This window comes from Osmerus eperlanus, chromosome 23, assembly GCF_963692335.1.
Source record: "Osmerus eperlanus chromosome 23, fOsmEpe2.1, whole genome shotgun sequence".
NCBI classification, from domain to species: Eukaryota; Metazoa; Chordata; class Actinopteri; order Osmeriformes; family Osmeridae; genus Osmerus; species Osmerus eperlanus.
In genome coordinates this window covers 12,232,167-12,250,439 of record NC_085040.1, presented here as the reverse complement: position 1 = coordinate 12,250,439, position 18,273 = coordinate 12,232,167, and the positions used below count along the sequence as shown (strand labels likewise).

The following is an 18,273-nucleotide window of genomic DNA, read 5'->3' as shown; positions in this document are numbered from 1 at the left end:
CTGTCTTTCAGGAGTTGGCAGTTTCCGTAGTGTAGCTGTTATCACGTTCGCTTAACACGCGAAAGGTCCCCGGTTCGATACCGGGCGGAAACTTCTACATCTTTCCTCGGTTTTCGTCCAATGGCGATCCTCTCGAGAGTAGTTAATGTCCCATGTAGTCCCAATGTCCCAAGAAGTCCCATGATTCAGTGGAGTTGACATGTCATTCTTTGAAATGGGAAGTCAGCTACCCTGGTGCCACTTGTGCGGATTCGCCTTTTAAGCCGTTCCGTTGTTTCTACCAGTCGGTAGAATCCTGTTCAGCAAGATTACCATGAATGTCATGGGCCAAGGACCTTTGTTACTTCTGAGACCTTCAGACCAGTCGTTCGCGATCCTGGTCCCACCTGCCCTGCCCTGCATGTTTGAGATGTTTCCCTGCTCCAACACACCCGATTCAAATAAGTGGGTCGTTATGTAGCTCTCTAGAAGCCTGGTAACGAACATGCATTTGAATCAGGTGTGTTGGAGCCAAGAAACCTCTAAAAACATGCAGGACAGGGGTTCCCTGAGGACAGGGTTAAGAACCACTGATCTAAAGCATGCTGGCCTGAGGACAAGGGTTGAGAACCACTGCCTTAGACCGTCTCAGTGCCCGCTGACTTGTTGAAGAACCATATCAACTGGTTCATGAGCCCAAATGCCCATTTGACATGATAAAGGCGTGTCCTTGTTCTGTGTCCTTGTTTGTGTGTGTGTGGGTGTGCAGTGAGATTCTGTTGTTGGTTAGGAAGAAGTTTCCGTAGTGTATTGGTTATCATGTTCGCCTCACACGCGAAAGGTCCCCGGTTCGAGACCGGGCGGAAACATGTCCCCTTTTATCAGCAGTCTCGTAAATAATTGATGCATTGTCGACAGTTACAAGTTTGTTGGAGTACCCTGGTGCCACATGCTCCGTCGTTTTCTGTAGAGCTTGGTAAGGGTCCAATCAGGTCTAACGCATGCAGAGCAGGGAAACCTGAGGTCCAGGATTGGGAAAGGTTGCTTTGGACAATCTCATTTGTTGCTAGCTTGCTGAAGAAGAGTATCAACTAGTTCATGAGCCGAAATGCCCATGTCAAGATTTTAAATGTGTGTCCTTGTTCTGTTTCCTTGTTACTTGCGTGTTTGTGTGTGCACTGGGCTTCTGTCTTTCAGGATTTGGCAGTTTCCGTAGTGTAGCTGTTATCACGTTCGCTTAACACGCGAAAGGTCCCCGGTTCGAGACCGGGTGGAAACTAATGCATCTTTCCTCGGTTTTAGTCCAATGGCGATCCTCTCGAGAGTAGTTAATGTCCCATGTAGTCCCAATGTCCCAAGAAGTCCCATGATTCAGTGGAGTTGACATGTCATTCTTTGAAATGGGAAGTCAGTGCCACTTGTGCGGATTCGCCTTTTAAGCCGTTCCGTTGTTTCTACCAGTCGGTAGAATCCCGTTCAGCAAGATTACCATGAATGTCATGGGCCAAGGACCTTTGTTACTTCTGAGACCTTCAGACCAGTCGTTCGCGATCCTGGTCCCACCTGCCCTGCTCTGCCCTGCTCTGCATGTTTGAGATGTTTCCCTGCTCCAACACACCCGATTCAAATAAGTGGGTCGTTATGTAGCTCTCTAGAAGCCTGGTAACGAACATGCATTTGAATCAGGTGTGTTGGAGCCAAGAAACCTCTAAAAACATGCAGGACAGGGGTTCCCTGAGGACAGGTTTAAGAACCACTGATCTAAAGCATCCTGGCCTGAGGACAAGGGTTGCAAACCACTGCCTTAGACCGTCTCAGTGCCCGCTGACTTGTTGAAGAACCATGTCAACTGGTTCATGAGCCCAAATGCCCATTTGACATGATAAAGGCGTGTCCCCGTTCTGTGTCCTTGTTTGTGTGTGTGTGGGTGTGCAGTGAGATTCTGTTGTTGGTTAGGAAGAGTTTTCCGTAGTGTAGTGGTTATCCCGTTCGCCTCACACGCGAAAGGTCCCCGGTTCGAGACCGGGCGGACACATGTCCCCTTTTATCAGCAGTCTCGTAAATAATTGATGCATTGTCGACAGTTACAAGTTTGTTGGAGTACCCTGGTGCCACATGCTCCGTCGTTTTCTGTAGAGCTTGGTAAGGGTCCAATCAGGTCTAACGCATGCAGAGCAGGGAAACCTGAGGTCCAGGATTGGGAAAGGTTGCTTTGAACAATCTCATTTGTTGCTAGCTTGCTGAAGAAGAGTATCAACTAGTTCATGAGCCAAAATGCCCATGTCAAGATTTTAAATGTGTGTCCTTGTTCTGTTTCCTTGTTACTTGCGTGTTTGTGTGTGCACTGGGCTTCTGTCTTTCAGGAGTTGGCAGTTTCCGTAGTGTAGCGGTTATCACGTTCGCTTAACCCTCACGCTCTCCTCATTGTCTATGCAGCCTGAACTTATCCTTCGCACTGTCTCTGGGTCATTGTGACCCACAGCGTTGTATATTACGCCACCATCGCGCTGTCTCGGGGGTCGTTGTTACCCACAGCGTTGTCTATTACGCCCCCTTCGCGCTGTCTCGGGGGTCGTTGTGACCCACAGCGTGGGAATGAAAGGTTTGACTTTATTTATTTTTGTATTACGAAAAGTTGTCAGAAGACCGCTGTGGGTCACAAGGAACCAGAGACAGTGCGGGGTCTCGTAATAGACAACACAGACGTTGCCGTGTCTAACAAAAAGGCAGAGACAGCACAATAACCCTTACGCTCTCCTCATTGTCTATGCAACCTGAACTTATCCTTCGCGCTGTCTCCGGGTCATTGTGACCCACAGCGTTGTATATTACTCCACCTTCGCGCTGTCTCGGGGGTTGTTGTGACCCACAGCGTTGTCTATTACGCCACCTTCGCGCTGTCTCGGGGGGTCGTTGTGACCCACAGCGTTGTATATTACGCCACCATCGCGCTGTCTCGGGGGTCGTTGTGACCCACAGCGTTGTATATTACGCCACCTTCGCGCTGTCTCGGGGGTCGTTGTGACCCACAGCGTGGGAATGAAAGGTTTGACTTTATTTATTTTTGTATTATGAAAAGTTGTCAGAAGACCGCTGTGGGTCACAAGGAACCGGAGACAGTGCGGGGTCTCGTAATAAACAACACAGACGTTGCTGTGTCTAACAAAAAGGCAGAGACAGCGCAATAAACAAGTATCTCCCTGGTGGTCTAGTGGCAAGAATGTGGGGCTTTCAGCTCCGTGGCCCGGGTTCGCTTGACGGTCAGGGCAAATATGATTTCATTTTTATTTTGACGGATAATGTTTCACTTCACTATTTTTGTATTACAAAAGGTTGTCAGCACGAGGGTGGCGTAACAGACTAGGTATGGTGAGTCACAGCGCAGACTAGGATACAGCGCGAGAGTGTACTAATAGGCTAGGCAGACAAGGCTAGAAATAAAAGGGTTCACTTTTTTTTTTTTTTATTATGAAAAAGTTGTCACAACGTCAGTTTGCTTCACCACGACTAGGCTAGGAAGACAACGCGAGGAATAAAATCAAATGTTTCACTTTATTTTTGTATCATGAAAAGTTGTCACACCACGCATGACACCGTGCTTCACAACGACCCGCAGACAGCACTAGGGATAGAACCTCCAGCCCGCCGTCCTAATACATCATATATACATCCCATGCATGTGTTGGTAGTAGCGTTAGCAGCGCTGTGGCTTGAGCAAAGCCCTCTTCTGCACTCGACTGAGTTGTTCAGTCTTCTGCACACACTCCCGCGGGTCGTCCAGGGTCAACGGGAACCTCTCCTTGGCCGAAGCCCAGCTCGGTGGGGCATGTGGGGCAGTATACATGCGAACAGGATTTGCAGACAGGCCTCTTACACCCGCGACAAACGGTGAACGTTTTACGGTCCTTCTTCACCGGGCAGACTTGACATCTCTTCCTCTTACTGGCAGGGACCGGCGACGTCGGTCCTGCCGATGAGGAGGCGGCGGTGGCGGCTGCGCCATCCTCTCCGGGTCGCCGCTGAGGAGGCGGATCGCGACAGCTGGCCATCCGTAGATCTTTCACAACCGCGGCAGCAGCTCCAGTGCGGCGCAGACATCGTCTTCTTTCGATCAGCGGAGTCACAAGGGCCCTTCCGAGCTGCTCGAGGAAAAACCTTCTCTTGTTGCGCTTACGCGGCATCCAGTTGGGGTTGACCTCTCTCCATATCACAAAGGCGTTGTAGGAGGAGACGTCAACGATGTTGCTGAAGATGACGAGGGGCCAGCGGGCCGTCTTCCTTTTACAGCTGTAGGCCGTGATGACCTTATCCAGATTGTCGACTCCGCCTTTGTTCAAATTATAATCCAGGACGATGGTCGGTTTGCCGTCGTTTCTGTCACTGATTTCAGCGTCTGTGTGGCGTGTGCTCATGAGTAAAACGTTCTTATTTTTCTTCGCGAGGTAGGAAACCAGAGTGGTGGTTGGAGTGAAGGCGAACTGCGACGACAGCACCCGTTGCGTCTTCGTCGTCAGCAGCTCGGACAGGAGCTCGGCCCTGTTCTTTCGCACGGTGCCAACCACGGTCATGTTTCTCGTCGCCATGAGCTCTCGTCCGAGTTCGTAAGAGGTGAAGAAATTGTCACACGTGACATTGCGATCCTTCAGGCCCTCTGTCACGTCGAGCACGACGCGCATCCCCTGGTTCCTCTCCGGGACTCCGTCCATCTGCTTCCCGGTGTAGACTTGCATCTTCCAAGCGTAGCTTGATTTTGCATCGCACGCGACCCACGACTTGATGCCGTATTTCGCCGGTTTGCTTGGCATGTACTGCTTGAAAGGACACCGTCCTCTGAACGCGAGCAGTTGTTCGTCCACGGTCACTTCGGGCCCTGGGTCGTAGAGGCGTGGTAATCTCTCTACCCACATATCCCAGACCTCTCTTATCGCCGCCAACTTTTCCGTCGCGCGTCTCGCCGCTCGTGTCCCACGGTCGTCAAATCGTATCGACGTCGAATAGGTGTAGAAGAGTTTCAGCTGCATGGTGGTGCGGAAAATCGCTCTGCCGCTTTGCGCGTCCCATAGACTGGCGGCCGCTTCGCCTCGGGACTTGTACACCCCTGCCAGGATTAGCAGCCCTATGTAGGCACGTAGGTCAGTGGCGTCCATGGCTTTCCACTCCTCTCCGCGTTTCAGATAACCTTCCCGATTTGTCACGTCCAAGATTACTCTTTCGATTTGTGGCGTGACAAAGAGTAAAAATGCGGAGACGATGTCGTGAGCGTGGGAAACGGCGTAAGCTGTGGGTCCTCTGGGGGTCCTCTCCGTACTTTCACGTTGCGACAGCAGCCTCGGATTCCTCCGATACGCAATCGAACACCATTCAATTTGGCCGTTTTTCGACAAGAAAGTATCTCTGTCGATTTAAGGGGCTTGGTCGTCGGCGGCGGCGGCAGACGTGGCCAGTCTGATTCCAAAGGGGCCGCAGCCGCACGGCCGCTTGGCAGACGGGTCCGACCGCGGTTACCATTTGTCTCCCTTCGTTCCGACCTTATCAATTTAATCTAGGTCGACGTGGCCCGTCTCATTGCAAGGCAGCTGCAGAAACGCCACAAGCAAAGAGGCCAGGGTGATAACTATTTACTAATTTTACTTTGTGATATGACACACAATTGTGACGTGTAATGTACAATATAAGCTGATTTTATGAAGGAAGTACATCTACTTTCGGAAACAGTAGTCTACTATTTCACTGAAGTATTAGCATCATGACATTAGCCTCTGTTGCCCGGGTAACACATACTACAGTGGTCTATGATGCATCTGTTTTCAATCGTTAAAATAAACATTACTCACAAATACATTTTCGTTGTAGGATTTATTATGACATTACATAAAAAGTAAACGATTTGTGGGTGAAATTATCATTACCTGTGGTTTCAAACCAGTGTTGCTAACTGAAACGCTGTAGCCTACGCGAGACACTACAAAAACATCTACACAGCTGTAGGAAGTCAAATGGCGACAGAACATGTTCGGCACTCCCCTAACTTAAATCAAAAATCTATCTAACTACTAACCTGAACATCATTGCCACAGCCTAAACTTTGTCAATCTGTTCATGAAAATAATTAATTTCAGCCTAAACCGTACAACGGAACGTTAAATCAAATTCAACCAACGCAATCGCTACCAAGACGAACACAGCAGTAGTCTACTAGTACTGTACCGTAGTAGTACAATTTACCAGGGCAGCTTCTCCACACAGGGCTATATCGCATTTTGCGTTGTTACTGACAATGGTCGCTACCAGTGAGCTTTTTATGAATGAGCGATTTTCCACTAAATAAATGTCAAGCTTATTTACGTTTTGGGGGGCATATTTTCAGTTAGCAGATGGTACTGTTTGAATCGCGATTCCATCTTCTACTGCCGGGTAACGTCGTAGAATAATCTTCAAAGGGAGTTCTTTATTAATGAATGAATGCAATGAGTAGGCTACATGCCTGAAAATATCAGGAGAAGGGAAAAACTTAAAATGACGTTTAAGTCATAGAGATTAGGTCAATTTTTACACCGGTCTGCCAAATGTATTTGTTTTGATTCAACGATGAGGCTGCCTCTTGCAGGGGAAATGAGAAGACATCCATTTCATTCTACACTTCACTCGTATTTTCAGTTGTAAATGAGCAGCATTTTTGTCTGTTTTTTTTTAATCTATTTAATCTTTATAAATAATAACTATGCATTTTCATATAAAATATACAGAAATCAGTTGTAAAAATGTCATTCAAAAACGGACCCCTGTGCAACCGATGCAAGCAAGCACACCCTACAATTTCCCCAGAAATTGTACCCTCTCTAGTTTTTTTTCTTTTTTTCTTTTTGCCCCCCTAAAACTCAGTCAATATTTGGCCTAAATAGACAACCTAGGTGTCAAAAATTTCGTCTTGGTAGCGATTGAGTTGCTTCTATTGGGATTTACGTTCCGTTGCATGGTTTAGGCTCAAGTCAGACGCCTTATCCGTAACGACATGTATTCACTTCTTGCTAATTTAACCACACACACTTTGAGACAGACTTGTTTCCTACAACATGTGAACAACTTTTTCTATAAAGCATCTTCGACAGCTCAACTGGAGTCGCGATCCATCAAGTTCAGATAAACACTTTGAGATGGCTTGTTTCCAAAAACAAGAACAACTTATGGCTTTTAAAGTTCTTCAACAGCAATCAAGATCCATCATGCTGATGACAACCACGAAGGGACTCGAACCCTTAATCTTCTGATCCGAAGTCAGACGCCTTATCCATTAGGCCTCGTGGTTTCTTGCTTAAGAATTAACCACAAACATTTTGAGATAGCTTGTTTCCAATTACAAGAACACCATTCCTTAATTAGGCATCTTCAACAGCTTGAGAGGAGTCAAGATGGATCTAGTTCAGAGAAAGGAACACAATTCTGTGGACAACGAGGAAGCGACTCTCAATCTTCTCACCATAAACCAGACGCCTTATCCGTAACGACATGTATTCACTTCTTGCTAATTTAACCACACACACTTTGAGACAGACTTGTTTCCTACAACATGTGAACAACTTTTTCTATAAAGCACCTTCGACAGCTCATCTGGATTCGTGATCCATCAGGTTCAGATAAACACTTTGAGATGGCTTGTTTCCAAAAACAAGAACAACTTATGGCTTTTAAAGCTCTTCAACAGCAATCAAGATCCATCATGCTGATGACAACCACGAAGGGACACGAACCCTTAATCTTCTGATTCTAAGTCAGACGCCTCATCCATTAGGCCACGTGGTCTCTTGCTTCAGAAGTAACCACAAACATTTTGAGATAGCTTGTTTCCAATTACGAGAACACTATTCCTTAAGTCAGACGCCTTATCCGTAACGACATGTATTCACTTCTTGCTGATCTAACCACACACACTTTGAGACAGACTGTTTCCTACAACATGTGAACAACTTTTTCCATCAAGCATCTTCGACAGCTCGACTGGAGTCGCGATCCATCAAGTTCAGATAAACACTTTGAGATGGCTTGATTCCAAAAACGAGAACAACTTATGGCTTTTAAAGTTCTTCAACAGCAATCAAGATCCATCATGCTGATGACAACCACGAAGGGACTCGAACCCTTAATCTTCAGATCGGAAGTCTGATGCCCTATCGATTACGCCAAGTGGTCTCTTGCTTAAGAATTAACCACAAACATTTTGAGATAGCTTGTTTCCAATTACAAGAACACCATTCCTTAATTAGGAATCTTCAACAGCTTGAGAGGAGTCAAGACGGACCCAGTTCAGAGAAAGGAACACAATTCTGTGGACAACAAGGAAGCGACTCTCAATCTTCTCACCAAGAGTCAGACGCCTTATCCGTAACGACATGTATTCACTTCTTGCTAATTTAACCACACACACTTTGAGACAGACTGTTTCCTACAACATGGGAACAACTTTTTCCATCAAGCATCTTCGACAGCTCGACTGGAGTCGCGATCCATCAAGTTCAGATCAACACTTTGAGATGGCTTGTTTCCAAAAACGAGAACAACTTATGGCTTTTAAAGCTCTTCAACAGCAATTAAGATCCATCATGCTGATGACAACCACGAAGGGACTCGAAACCTTAATCTTCTGATCCGAAGTCAGACGCCTTATCCATTAGGCCACGTGGTCTCTTGCTTCAGAACTAACCACAAACATTTTGAGATAGCTTGTTTCCAATTACGAGAACACTATTCCTTAAGTCAGACGCCTTATCCGTAACGACATGTATTCACTTCTTGCTAATTTAACCACACACACTTTGAGACAGACTGTTTCCTACAACATGGGAACAACTTTTTCCATCAAGCATCTTCGACAGCTCGACTGGAGTCGCGATCCATCAAGTTCAGATCAACACTTTGAGATGGCTTGTTTCCAAAAACGAGAACAACTTATGGCTTTTAAGGCTCTTCAACAGCAATCAAGATCCATCATGCTGATGACAACCACGAAGGGACTCGAACCCTTAATCTTCTGATCCGAAGTCAGATGCTCTATCGATTACGCCAAGTTGTCTCTTGCTTAAGAATTAACCACAAACATTTTGAGATAGCTTGTTTCCAATTACAAGAACACCATTCCTTAATTAGGCATCTTCAACAGCTTGAGAGGAATCAAGACGGACCCAGTTCAGAGAAAGGAACACAATTCTGTGGACAACGAGGAAGCGACTCTCAATCTTCTCACCATAAGTCAGACGCCTTATCCGTAACGACATGTATTCACTTCTTGCTAATTTAACCACACACACTTTGAGACAGACTTGTTTCCTACAACATGTGAACAACTTTTTCTATAAAGCACCTTCGACAGCTCAACTGGATTCGTGATCCATCAGGTTCAGATTAACACTTTGAGATGGCTTGTTTCCAAAAACGAGAGCAACTTATGGCTTTTAAATCTCTTCAACAGCAATCAAGATCCATCATGCTGATGACAACCACGAAGGGACTCGAACCCTTAATCTTCTGATTCTAAGTCAGACGCCTTATCCATTAGGCCACGTGGTCTCTTGCTTCAGAAGTAACCACAAGCATTTTGAGATAGCTTGTTTCCAATTACGAGAACACTATTCCTTAAGTCAGACGCCTTATTTGTAACGACATGTATTCACTTCTTGCTGATCTAACGACACACACTTTGAGACAGACTTGTTTCCTACAACATGTGAACAACTTTTTCTATAAAGCACCTTCGACAGCTCAACTGGAGTCGTGATCCATCAGGTTCAGATAAACACTTTGAGATGGCTTGTTTCCAAAAACGAGAACAACTTATGGCTTTTAAAGCTCTTCAACAGCAATCAAGATCCATCATGCTGATGACAACCACGAAGGGACTCGAACCCTTAATCTTCTGATCCTAAGTCAGACGCCTTATCCATTAGGCCACATGGTCTCTTGCTTCATAAGTAACCACAAACATTTTGAGATAGCTTGTTTCCAATTACGCGAACACTATTCCTTAAGTCAGACGCCTTATCCGTAACGACATGTATTCACTTCTTGCTAATTTAACCACACACACTTTGAGACAGACTGTTTCCTACAACATGTGAACAACTTTTTCTATAAAGCACCTTCGACAGCTCAACTGGAGTCGTGATCCATCAGGTTCAGATAAACACTTTGAGATGGCTTGTTTCCAAAAACGAGAACAACTTATGGCTTTTAAAGCTCTTCAACAGCAATCAAGATCCATCATGCTGATGACAACCACGAAGGGACTCAAACCCTTAATCTTCTGATTCGAAGTCAGACGCCTTATCCATTAGGCCACGTGGTCTCTTGCTTCGGAAGTAACCACAAACATTTTGAGACAGCTTGTTTCCAATTACAAGAACACTATTCCTTAAATCAGACGCCTTATCCGTAACGACATGTATTCACTTCTTGCTGATCTAACCACACACACTTTGAGACAGACTGTTTCCTACATGTGAACAACTTTTTCCATCAAGCATCTTCGACAGCTCGACTGGAGTCGCGATCCATCAAGTTCAGATAAACACTTTGAGATGGCTTGATTCCAAAAACGAGAGCAACTTATGGCTTTTAAAGCTCTTCAACAGCAATCAAGATCCATCATGCTGATGACAACCACGAAAGGACTCGAACCCTTAGTCTTCTGATCCGAAGTCAGACGCCTTATCCATTAGGCCACGTGGTCTCTTGCTTCAGAAGTAACCACAAACATTTTGAGATAGCTTGTTTCCAATTACGAGAACACTTCCTTAAGTCAGACGCCTTATCCGTAACGACATGTATTCACTTCTTGCTGATCTAACAACACACACTTTGAGACAGACTGTTTCCTACAACATGTGAACAACTTTTTCCATCAAGCATCTTCGACAGCTCGACAGGAGTCGCGATCCATCGAGTTCAGATAAACACTTTGAGATGGCTTGATTCCAAAAACGAGAACAACTTATGGCTTTTAAAGTTCTTCAACAGCAATCAAGATCCATCATGCTGATGACAACCACGAAAGGACTCGAACCCTTAGTCTTCTGATCCGAAGTCAGACGCCTTATCCATTAGGCCACGTGGTCTCTTGCTTCAGAAGTAACCACAAACATTTTGAGATAGCTTGTTTCCAATTACAAGAACACCATTCCTTAATTAGGCATCTTCAACAGCTTGAGAGGAGTCAAGATGGATCTAGTTCAGAGAAAGGAACACAATTCCGTGGACAACCAGGAAGCGACTCTCAATCTTCTCACCATAAGCCAGACGCCTTATCCGTAACGACATGTATTCACTTCTTGCTAATTTAACCACACACACTTTGAGACAGACTGTTTCCTACAACATCGGAACAACTTTTTCCATCAAGCATCTTCGACAGCTCGACTGGAGTCGCGATCCATCAAGTTCAGATCAACACTTTGAGATGGCTTGTTTCCAAAAACGAGAACAACTTATGGATTTTAAAGCTCTTCAACAGCAATCAAGATCCATCATGCTGATGACAACCACAAAGGGACTCGAACCCTTAATCTTCCGATTCGAAGTCAGACGCCTTATCCATTAAGCCACGTGGTCTCTTGCTTCAGAAGTAACCACAAACATTTTGAGATAGCTTGTTTCCAATTACGAGAACACTATTCCTTAAGTCAGACGCCTTATCCGTAACGACATGTATTCACTTCTTGCTGATCTAACCACACACACTTTGAGACAGACTGTTTCCTACAACATGTGAACAACTTTTTCCATCAAGCATCTTCGACAGCTCGACAGGAGTCGCGATCCATCGAGTTCAGATAAACACTGAGATGGCTTGATTCCAAAAACGAGAACAACTTATGGCTTTTAAAGTTCTTCAACAGCAATCAAGATCCACCATGCTGATGACAACCACGAAAGGATTCGAACCCTTAGTCTTCTGATCGGAAGTCAGACGCCATATCCATTAGGCCACGTGGTCTCTTGCTTCATAAGTAACCACAAACATTTTGAGATAGCTTGTTTCCAATTACGAGAACACTATTCCTTAAGTCAGACGCCTTATCCGTAACGACATGTATTCACTTCTTGCTGATCTAACCACACACACTTTGAGACAGACTGTTTCCTACAACATGTGAACAACTTTTTCCATCAAGCATCTTCGACAGCTCGACTGGAGTCGCAATCCATCAAGTTCAGATAAACACTTTAAGATGGCTTGATTCCAAAAACGAGAACAACTCATGGCTTTTAAAGTTCTTCAACATCTATCAAGATCCATCATGCTGATGACAACCACGAAAGGACTCAAAGCCTTAATCTTCAGATCGGAAGTCTGATGCCCTATCGATTACGCCAAGTGGTCTCTTGCTTAAGAATTAACAACAAACATTTTGAGATAGCTTGTTTCCAATTACAAGAACACCATTCCTTAATTAGGCATCTTCAACAACTTGAGAGGAGTCAAGATGGATCTAGTTCAGAGAAAGGAACACAATTCTGTGGACAACCAGGAAGCGACTCTCAATCTTCTCACCATAAGCCAGACGCCTTATCCGTAACGACATGTATTCACTTCTTGCTGATCTAACCACACACACTTTGAGACAGACTGTTTCCTACAACATGTGAACAACTTTTTCCATCAAGCATCTTCGACAGCTCGACAGGAGTCGCGATCCATCGAGTTCAGATAAACACTTTGAGATGGCTTGATTCCAAAAACGAGAACAACTTATGGCTTTTAAAGTTCTTCAACAGCAATCAAGATCCATCATGCTGATGACAACCACGAAAGGACTCGAACCCTTAGTCTTCTAATCCGAAGTCAGACGCCTTATCCATTTTTTTTTAAAATCTTTTTATTAATGTTTTTTACAGTTCACAAATTCACAAGTTTACAAGCACAATGCTTTTACTTACTATTTCCCACATTTTTTTTTTTCCCCATTTCCAATAACATCAACACAGACTCACCCATCGACATTCGTTCCCCAATTAAAGCAAATGCCTCCCCCATCCACTTCCTTTATCAGTGAATTCCCACTCACGAAAAAGTCTGTTACTTCCTCCCCGCCATATTTACACACCATTCCTACATCCCTTTTCATTATAGCTTTAAACAGATGCTTAATATTCACTGTCCTCCCTTCAAAATGTGCATAGTTCCGTCTAAGCACTACAGCGTGCCGGGCATGACTTAAGACATAATTCAGTACACCAACATTCACCCCCTTCCTCTTCCCAACAACCCCAAATAAAAATAAAGTCCTCCACCCATCCTCCACGCCTAACTCCATTGCCCAATTGTCCTTCAGCAGTGTTTTAAGAAATTCGAAAAATTCCATCAAACTGTCACACTCCAGAAAATAATGAATAAAACTCTCACGGCCACCTTCACAGACATCACACATAGCATTTACCTCCTCATTAATTTCATGCAAGACCACATTAGTATAGATTCTGTTGTGCCTCATGAGGAAATCATTGTTATCACAGTCAATACTGTTATATTTCACATTGATATTAGACCATATTTTTCCCACCTCATATCCCACAAACACTCTCCTCCACACCCTTTCTGCTGCTGGCTCTTTAAACACCTCATCTATCAACCATCCATATACTTTCTTCACAGACATATTTTTCATTTTACACTTCACCCCCTCCTCCATTACATATAGCTCAGGCAAGTCTCCTGCTTCCCGGCCTACACACCCACCCTTTATGAGGTCGACCCACTCCACTGGCAGGCTCAATTTAATCCTTTCATAAATCTTTCTTACTTTTACTCTACACTCCATCCCCTCCACTTCACATACAGAATCATAAATACAGTTCCCTCTGAGGAATCCTGGGATCACCTCATTCATCACATCTCTCACCTGCCTAATCCCACCTTCCATAAATTGGGGTACATGCAAAGTCCTGTTGTTACATTTTATTTTTTCATTTAAAAACAGTGGCAGATTTAAAAAGCTCTGCATCTCATCGCAATCATATTCCATTTTAGGTAACAGACATCTCCACGCCTCCAACACCTCCCGGTAAAACTCAGGTATCCCCACCGTCATTGACGGCTTAAACCCCATAAACCAACCATTCTCCCCCATCCCTCCCACATCATTAATGTACTTTTTCAGCATTTCCTTCCAACCATATTGACACCTTCCCATCATATATTTTTGCACAGTCCTAATTCTCATGGCTTTTCTTTTTATTTCCAGATCTATTAACTTTAAACCCCCCTTCCCTCTCCTCCCCACAAGTGTTTTCTGTGCAATCTTCACCCCTTTCCCTTCCCAAATAAAGTTACACACAATTTTGTTCAGCTCATTCATCACCCATGCTGGCATTTCCATCACATTCATCACATACACACATATTGACATCAACATACTATTCACCACAACCACCTTCCCTTTCAACCTCAACTTCCTCGCCCTCCATGCATTGCATACAGTTCCTATTTTACTTATCACCCCTGTCCATGTGGCATTCCTAGCCCCCTCGCTATCCACACCCAAATTTACACCCAACACCCTCATGTATGCCTCTTCCACCCGTAGCCCCACCTCTACTCTCTCTACCCTTCCTATATACATAATTTCGGACTTGTCTTTATTGATCTTTGCCCCTGATGCTCTACCATACTTCTCCACCAACTCCAACACCCTCCTCACACTCCCTCCATCCCTAACCGTGATTGTTGTGTCATCTGCATAGTGATTTATGACACACCTCCCTCCATATGGCAAAACTATCCCCTCCACCCTGTCATCTTCCTTAATGAGTGTAGCCAGTGGCTCTACCACTATAGCATACAGTAGTGCTGACAGCGGACACCCCTGCCTCACTGACCTCCCTATCACAAACCTGTCTGTCAAAACCCCATTCACCTTTATACAACTCTGTGCACCCCCGTATAACCTCCTTACCCATCCCACCAGCTTCTCTCCAAACCCAAACTTCTCTAACACCCTAAACAGAAACTCGTGCTCTACCCTATCAAACGCCTTGTTCCAGTCTATCCCCACCACTACCCCCCCTATCCCATCCCTCTTCATATACTCTATCACATCCCTAACTGTCCCTATTGTGTCCGCTATATCCCTACCCGGTACACTATAACTCTGTGTTGGCTGCACTATCTCCCCGATTACTCTCTTCACCCTATTGGCTAACACTTTGGTCAGGATCTTATAATCCACATTCATTAAACTAATCGGCCTATAATTCCCTAGATCTAGTCTGCTACCTTTCTTATATAAAATTGTTATCACCCCTTCCACCATTCTATCCTGTACTAACCCTGTCCTCTCCATCCCTCTAAACACCTCCACCAAAATTGGTGCTACCTCATTCTTATACTCTTTGTACCACTCAATCCCTATCCCGTCACTCCCTGGGCTTTTCCCACTTGTCAAACCTCCAATTGCTTCTATCACCTCTGATTCACTTATTTCTCTATCACACCACACCCTATCCGTCTCACTCACCTTGCTCTGCACGCTATCCAACACCTCATCTATACTACCCTCATCTACCCCCCCCTTTTTATACAACTCCCCATAAAACTCTTGCACCCTCTCCAATATCTCCACATAATCCTCTGTTGCCACCCCATCCTTATTATTGATTTCATTAATATATGCCCTACTCTGCTTTCTTTTTTCTAAACCCAGAAAAAAACCGGTACACCTCTCACCTTCCAGAGTATATTTTGCCTTGCTCCTCAAAATTGCTCCCCTGCACTTCTCCTTCTCAAACCTATCCAGCTCCATCTTTACCTCTAAATACTTCTCCATGCTGTACCCTTCCTCATCCTCTGCCTTCCCTAACTCCACCCCCAATCTTTCCCTCAAAACGTTCTCTTCCCTCATCATCCTTTCTTTCCTCCTCTTGCTATACCGAATACTAATCGATTTAATCCTATTCTTCATTCTCTCCCATCTCTCCCCCACTCCATTGTCCATACCGTCGCACTCTGCATAACCTGCCCTCCTCTCATTCTCTCTATCCAACAGCCCCTTAATCTGCTGCCTGTACTCCTCTTCACTGACATACCCCGCATTCAAGATCCACACCCCCCCCCCTACCTCCCCACCCCCTATCTTAATTGTAAACCTTACCCCATCGTGATCGCTAAAACTATTTCCATGATGTCTAAATCTATCTATATACCTAATGCTGTCCGCCTGCACTAAAACTAAATCTATTCTACTCTGCTTTAGCACCCCCTCCCTCATCTGCCTCCTCGTGAATTCTCTCTTCTCTGGATTCTCATATCTCCATACATCCACAAGGCCTTTGTCTGCCATCATCTCCAATAGCATAGCTCTCGACTTGTCCCCTCTAAGTTCTACACCCTTACCGATGTCTAATCTGCTACATTTAATATTGAAGTCCCCCACGACAATACACCTCCCCACTATTAACTCTTTCACCTCCTCTATAATACTCCTCTTATCCATTTCCACATTAGGCACATATATATTAATAAGTCTGAAATCCACTTTCCGATACGTAAATTCTATTGCCAAAACCCTCCCTGCTTGATCCCTATACACCTCCCTTATGTCATCCACCTTATCCTTTTTAATTAGTATTGCTACCCCTCTTGCATTACTCGCCCCATTATTATAAAACATTTCACCCTCCCATTCCTCCCTCATTACCTCCACTCTCCCCTCATCCCAATTTGTCTCCTGTATGCACATTATATCACTCCTGTACACATACAGTAAACCCTTCATTTTTCTCCTGTCCCTTAACCCATTTACATTTATGGAAGTTACAGTGGCCATGAAAGCTAAACAAAAATAATAATAAATATAACCCATCATCAAAATAGTTACTTGCCACTTCCCAGCTGTTCGCCACTCAGCAGCCCCCGTCTCTTGTCCATCTCAGTTCCCCTCATGGTACACCGTCGTTGTGCATTAGCGACTGCGTCCTTCAACGCCCCCTCCTCCTCCACCTCCACCTCCTTTCGTGCTCCTCTGTACCTCTGTGGCCTCCCCTCCACATCCTCGCCCTTCTCCTCCCTTCTTTTCTCGAATGCCTTCCGCCGCTTCTTCTCCTTCTTAGCTGTTGCTCCGGCCCTCTTCTGCTTTCTGCCACCGCCTTGCTCCATGCTCTCCTCTCCCCATTCGTCCTGCTCCATTTCAGTTTCCCGGTCCCGCTCGTCGGATGCGTCTTCCTGTCCCTCTTCGTCTCCTCCGACCTCGCTACCGGCCTCTACTCTTGGGCTCTGTTTTGGCACGAGCTCGCCAACCCCCTCCTCCTCCTCGCCCACCAATTCCTCTCTGTCCTCTCCGTTCCGCGTGTCACACTCCCTCGCATAATGCCCACGCTCGCCACATCTGAAGCATTTAAATTCCGGGCAGTCTTTAAAAATGTGCCCCGGCTTGATGCAGAGCCTGCAGACCCGCACCTGCCGATCATGAATAACACGGAAGTATTCCGTACCTCTTAAAGTGTCAAACTTGGTGGAGTATGGGAGCGAACGAACCTGCTCCGTGAACCGCACCTTTAAAAACCGCGTTCCATCGACAATCTCCGTTCCGGGCCACACTCGCCGCTTAAGAGGCGAGATGGCCCGTACTCCCCACTCCTCCAGTTTCGCCAGAATCTTGCCATCCGGCAAATAGACCGGCAAGTTGATGAAGGAGACCACCATCTCATTATTAACAATGTCACTTGCGTGCACCAAAGCCCCTCTCACCCTAATGCCGTCCATCAACTTCTCCTTAGCTTCAATGTCCTTCATTGTCAGCTCATATGTTCTGTCTCCTCTCTTCCTGCAGCCCATCACCACTCCACACTCCTTTTTCACCTCCTTTAATAAGTCCATCATGGAAACATTCTCCGTTCCCTCAACCACCACTTCCACGGTCAGTTCCTTTCCGTATTTTTCTGCCTCTCTGTCGCGCTCTCCTCCGCCGTCCTTGCCTTTCTCCTTTTGTCCACCTTCAGCAGACATAGTTGTTGCAGGTCCAGCCTCTTTGTCCTTGGCCCGTCGTTCGTCATTCCTTTGTCCATCCGATCCTCCTTGTGTGCTTTCTCCTTCATTCCTTTCGTTCGTATGCTGTTTCGTTGTCATTTCCAATCCTGCGTTCGTTGCCATGCTAGCCGACCAAAACACACAACACAAAAAAGTCCCCCAAACAGCAACAGCTGCCCTCACAGACAGAGACACCGACAAGGAGTGGAACCCTAACCACACTTGAAATACTTGCGCATTCATGGCCGCACCATTAAGGCAGTGGACGCGTTTGCCTTTTGAGG

General features: G+C 45.5%; 1 protein-coding gene and 12 non-coding genes across 13 annotated transcripts; 3 read left to right on the top strand and 10 right to left on the bottom strand.

Moving 5' to 3' along the window:
- Positions 1–20: 20 nt before the first annotated feature.
- On the top strand, positions 21–93 carry trnav-aac (transfer RNA valine (anticodon AAC)). The gene has a single exon. It is a non-coding gene; the product is annotated as a tRNA-Val (tRNA).
- A 682-nt stretch (positions 94–775) lies between these two features.
- trnav-cac (transfer RNA valine (anticodon CAC)) lies at positions 776–848 on the top strand. Its single transcript has one exon. It is a non-coding gene; the product is annotated as a tRNA-Val (tRNA).
- A 337-nt stretch (positions 849–1,185) lies between these two features.
- trnav-aac (transfer RNA valine (anticodon AAC)) lies at positions 1,186–1,258 on the top strand. The gene has a single exon. It is a non-coding gene; the product is annotated as a tRNA-Val (tRNA).
- A 2,415-nt stretch (positions 1,259–3,673) lies between these two features.
- LOC134010148 (uncharacterized) lies at positions 3,674–17,968 on the bottom strand. The gene is made up of 4 exons (XM_062450014.1): positions 17,455–17,968; positions 16,842–17,223; positions 3,903–5,286; positions 3,674–3,733 (listed from the first exon to the last, which is right to left on the bottom strand). The coding sequence occupies exons 1-4, from the start codon at positions 17,966–17,968 to the stop codon at positions 3,674–3,676; spliced, it is 2,340 nt and encodes a 779-aa protein (XP_062305998.1).
- On the bottom strand, positions 7,213–7,285 carry trnar-ucg (transfer RNA arginine (anticodon UCG)). The gene has a single exon. It is a non-coding gene; the product is annotated as a tRNA-Arg (tRNA).
- On the bottom strand, positions 8,587–8,659 carry trnar-ucg (transfer RNA arginine (anticodon UCG)). Its single transcript has one exon. It is a non-coding gene; the product is annotated as a tRNA-Arg (tRNA).
- trnal-uag (transfer RNA leucine (anticodon UAG)) lies at positions 9,468–9,540 on the bottom strand. The gene has a single exon. It is a non-coding gene; the product is annotated as a tRNA-Leu (tRNA).
- Positions 9,856–9,928, bottom strand: trnal-uag (transfer RNA leucine (anticodon UAG)). Its single transcript has one exon. It is a non-coding gene; the product is annotated as a tRNA-Leu (tRNA).
- trnar-ucg (transfer RNA arginine (anticodon UCG)) lies at positions 10,243–10,315 on the bottom strand. Its single transcript has one exon. It is a non-coding gene; the product is annotated as a tRNA-Arg (tRNA).
- Positions 10,627–10,699, bottom strand: trnar-ucg (transfer RNA arginine (anticodon UCG)). The gene has a single exon. It is a non-coding gene; the product is annotated as a tRNA-Arg (tRNA).
- Positions 11,012–11,084, bottom strand: trnar-ucg (transfer RNA arginine (anticodon UCG)). The gene has a single exon. It is a non-coding gene; the product is annotated as a tRNA-Arg (tRNA).
- trnar-ucg (transfer RNA arginine (anticodon UCG)) lies at positions 11,505–11,577 on the bottom strand. Its single transcript has one exon. It is a non-coding gene; the product is annotated as a tRNA-Arg (tRNA).
- Positions 11,890–11,962, bottom strand: trnag-ucc (transfer RNA glycine (anticodon UCC)). The gene has a single exon. It is a non-coding gene; the product is annotated as a tRNA-Gly (tRNA).
- Positions 17,969–18,273: the final 305 nt, after the last annotated feature.

What these genes read in the sequence shown, in the direction of transcription:
- LOC134010148 (XM_062450014.1), bottom strand. Translation starts at nt 17,968, where the DNA reads ATGTCTGCTGAAGGTGGACAAAAGGAGAAAGGCAAGGACGGCGGAGGA. An exon ending in CAAGTTTGACACTTTAAGAG is followed by an intron (nt 17,224 to 17,454) that starts GTACGGAATACT and finishes GCCCAAGAGTAG; the next exon opens with AGGCCGGTAGCGAGGTCGGA. An exon ending in GTAAGAGGAAGAGATGTCAA is followed by an intron (nt 3,734 to 3,902) that starts GTCTGCCCGGTG and finishes GAGTGTGTGCAG; the next exon opens with AAGACTGAACAACTCAGTCG.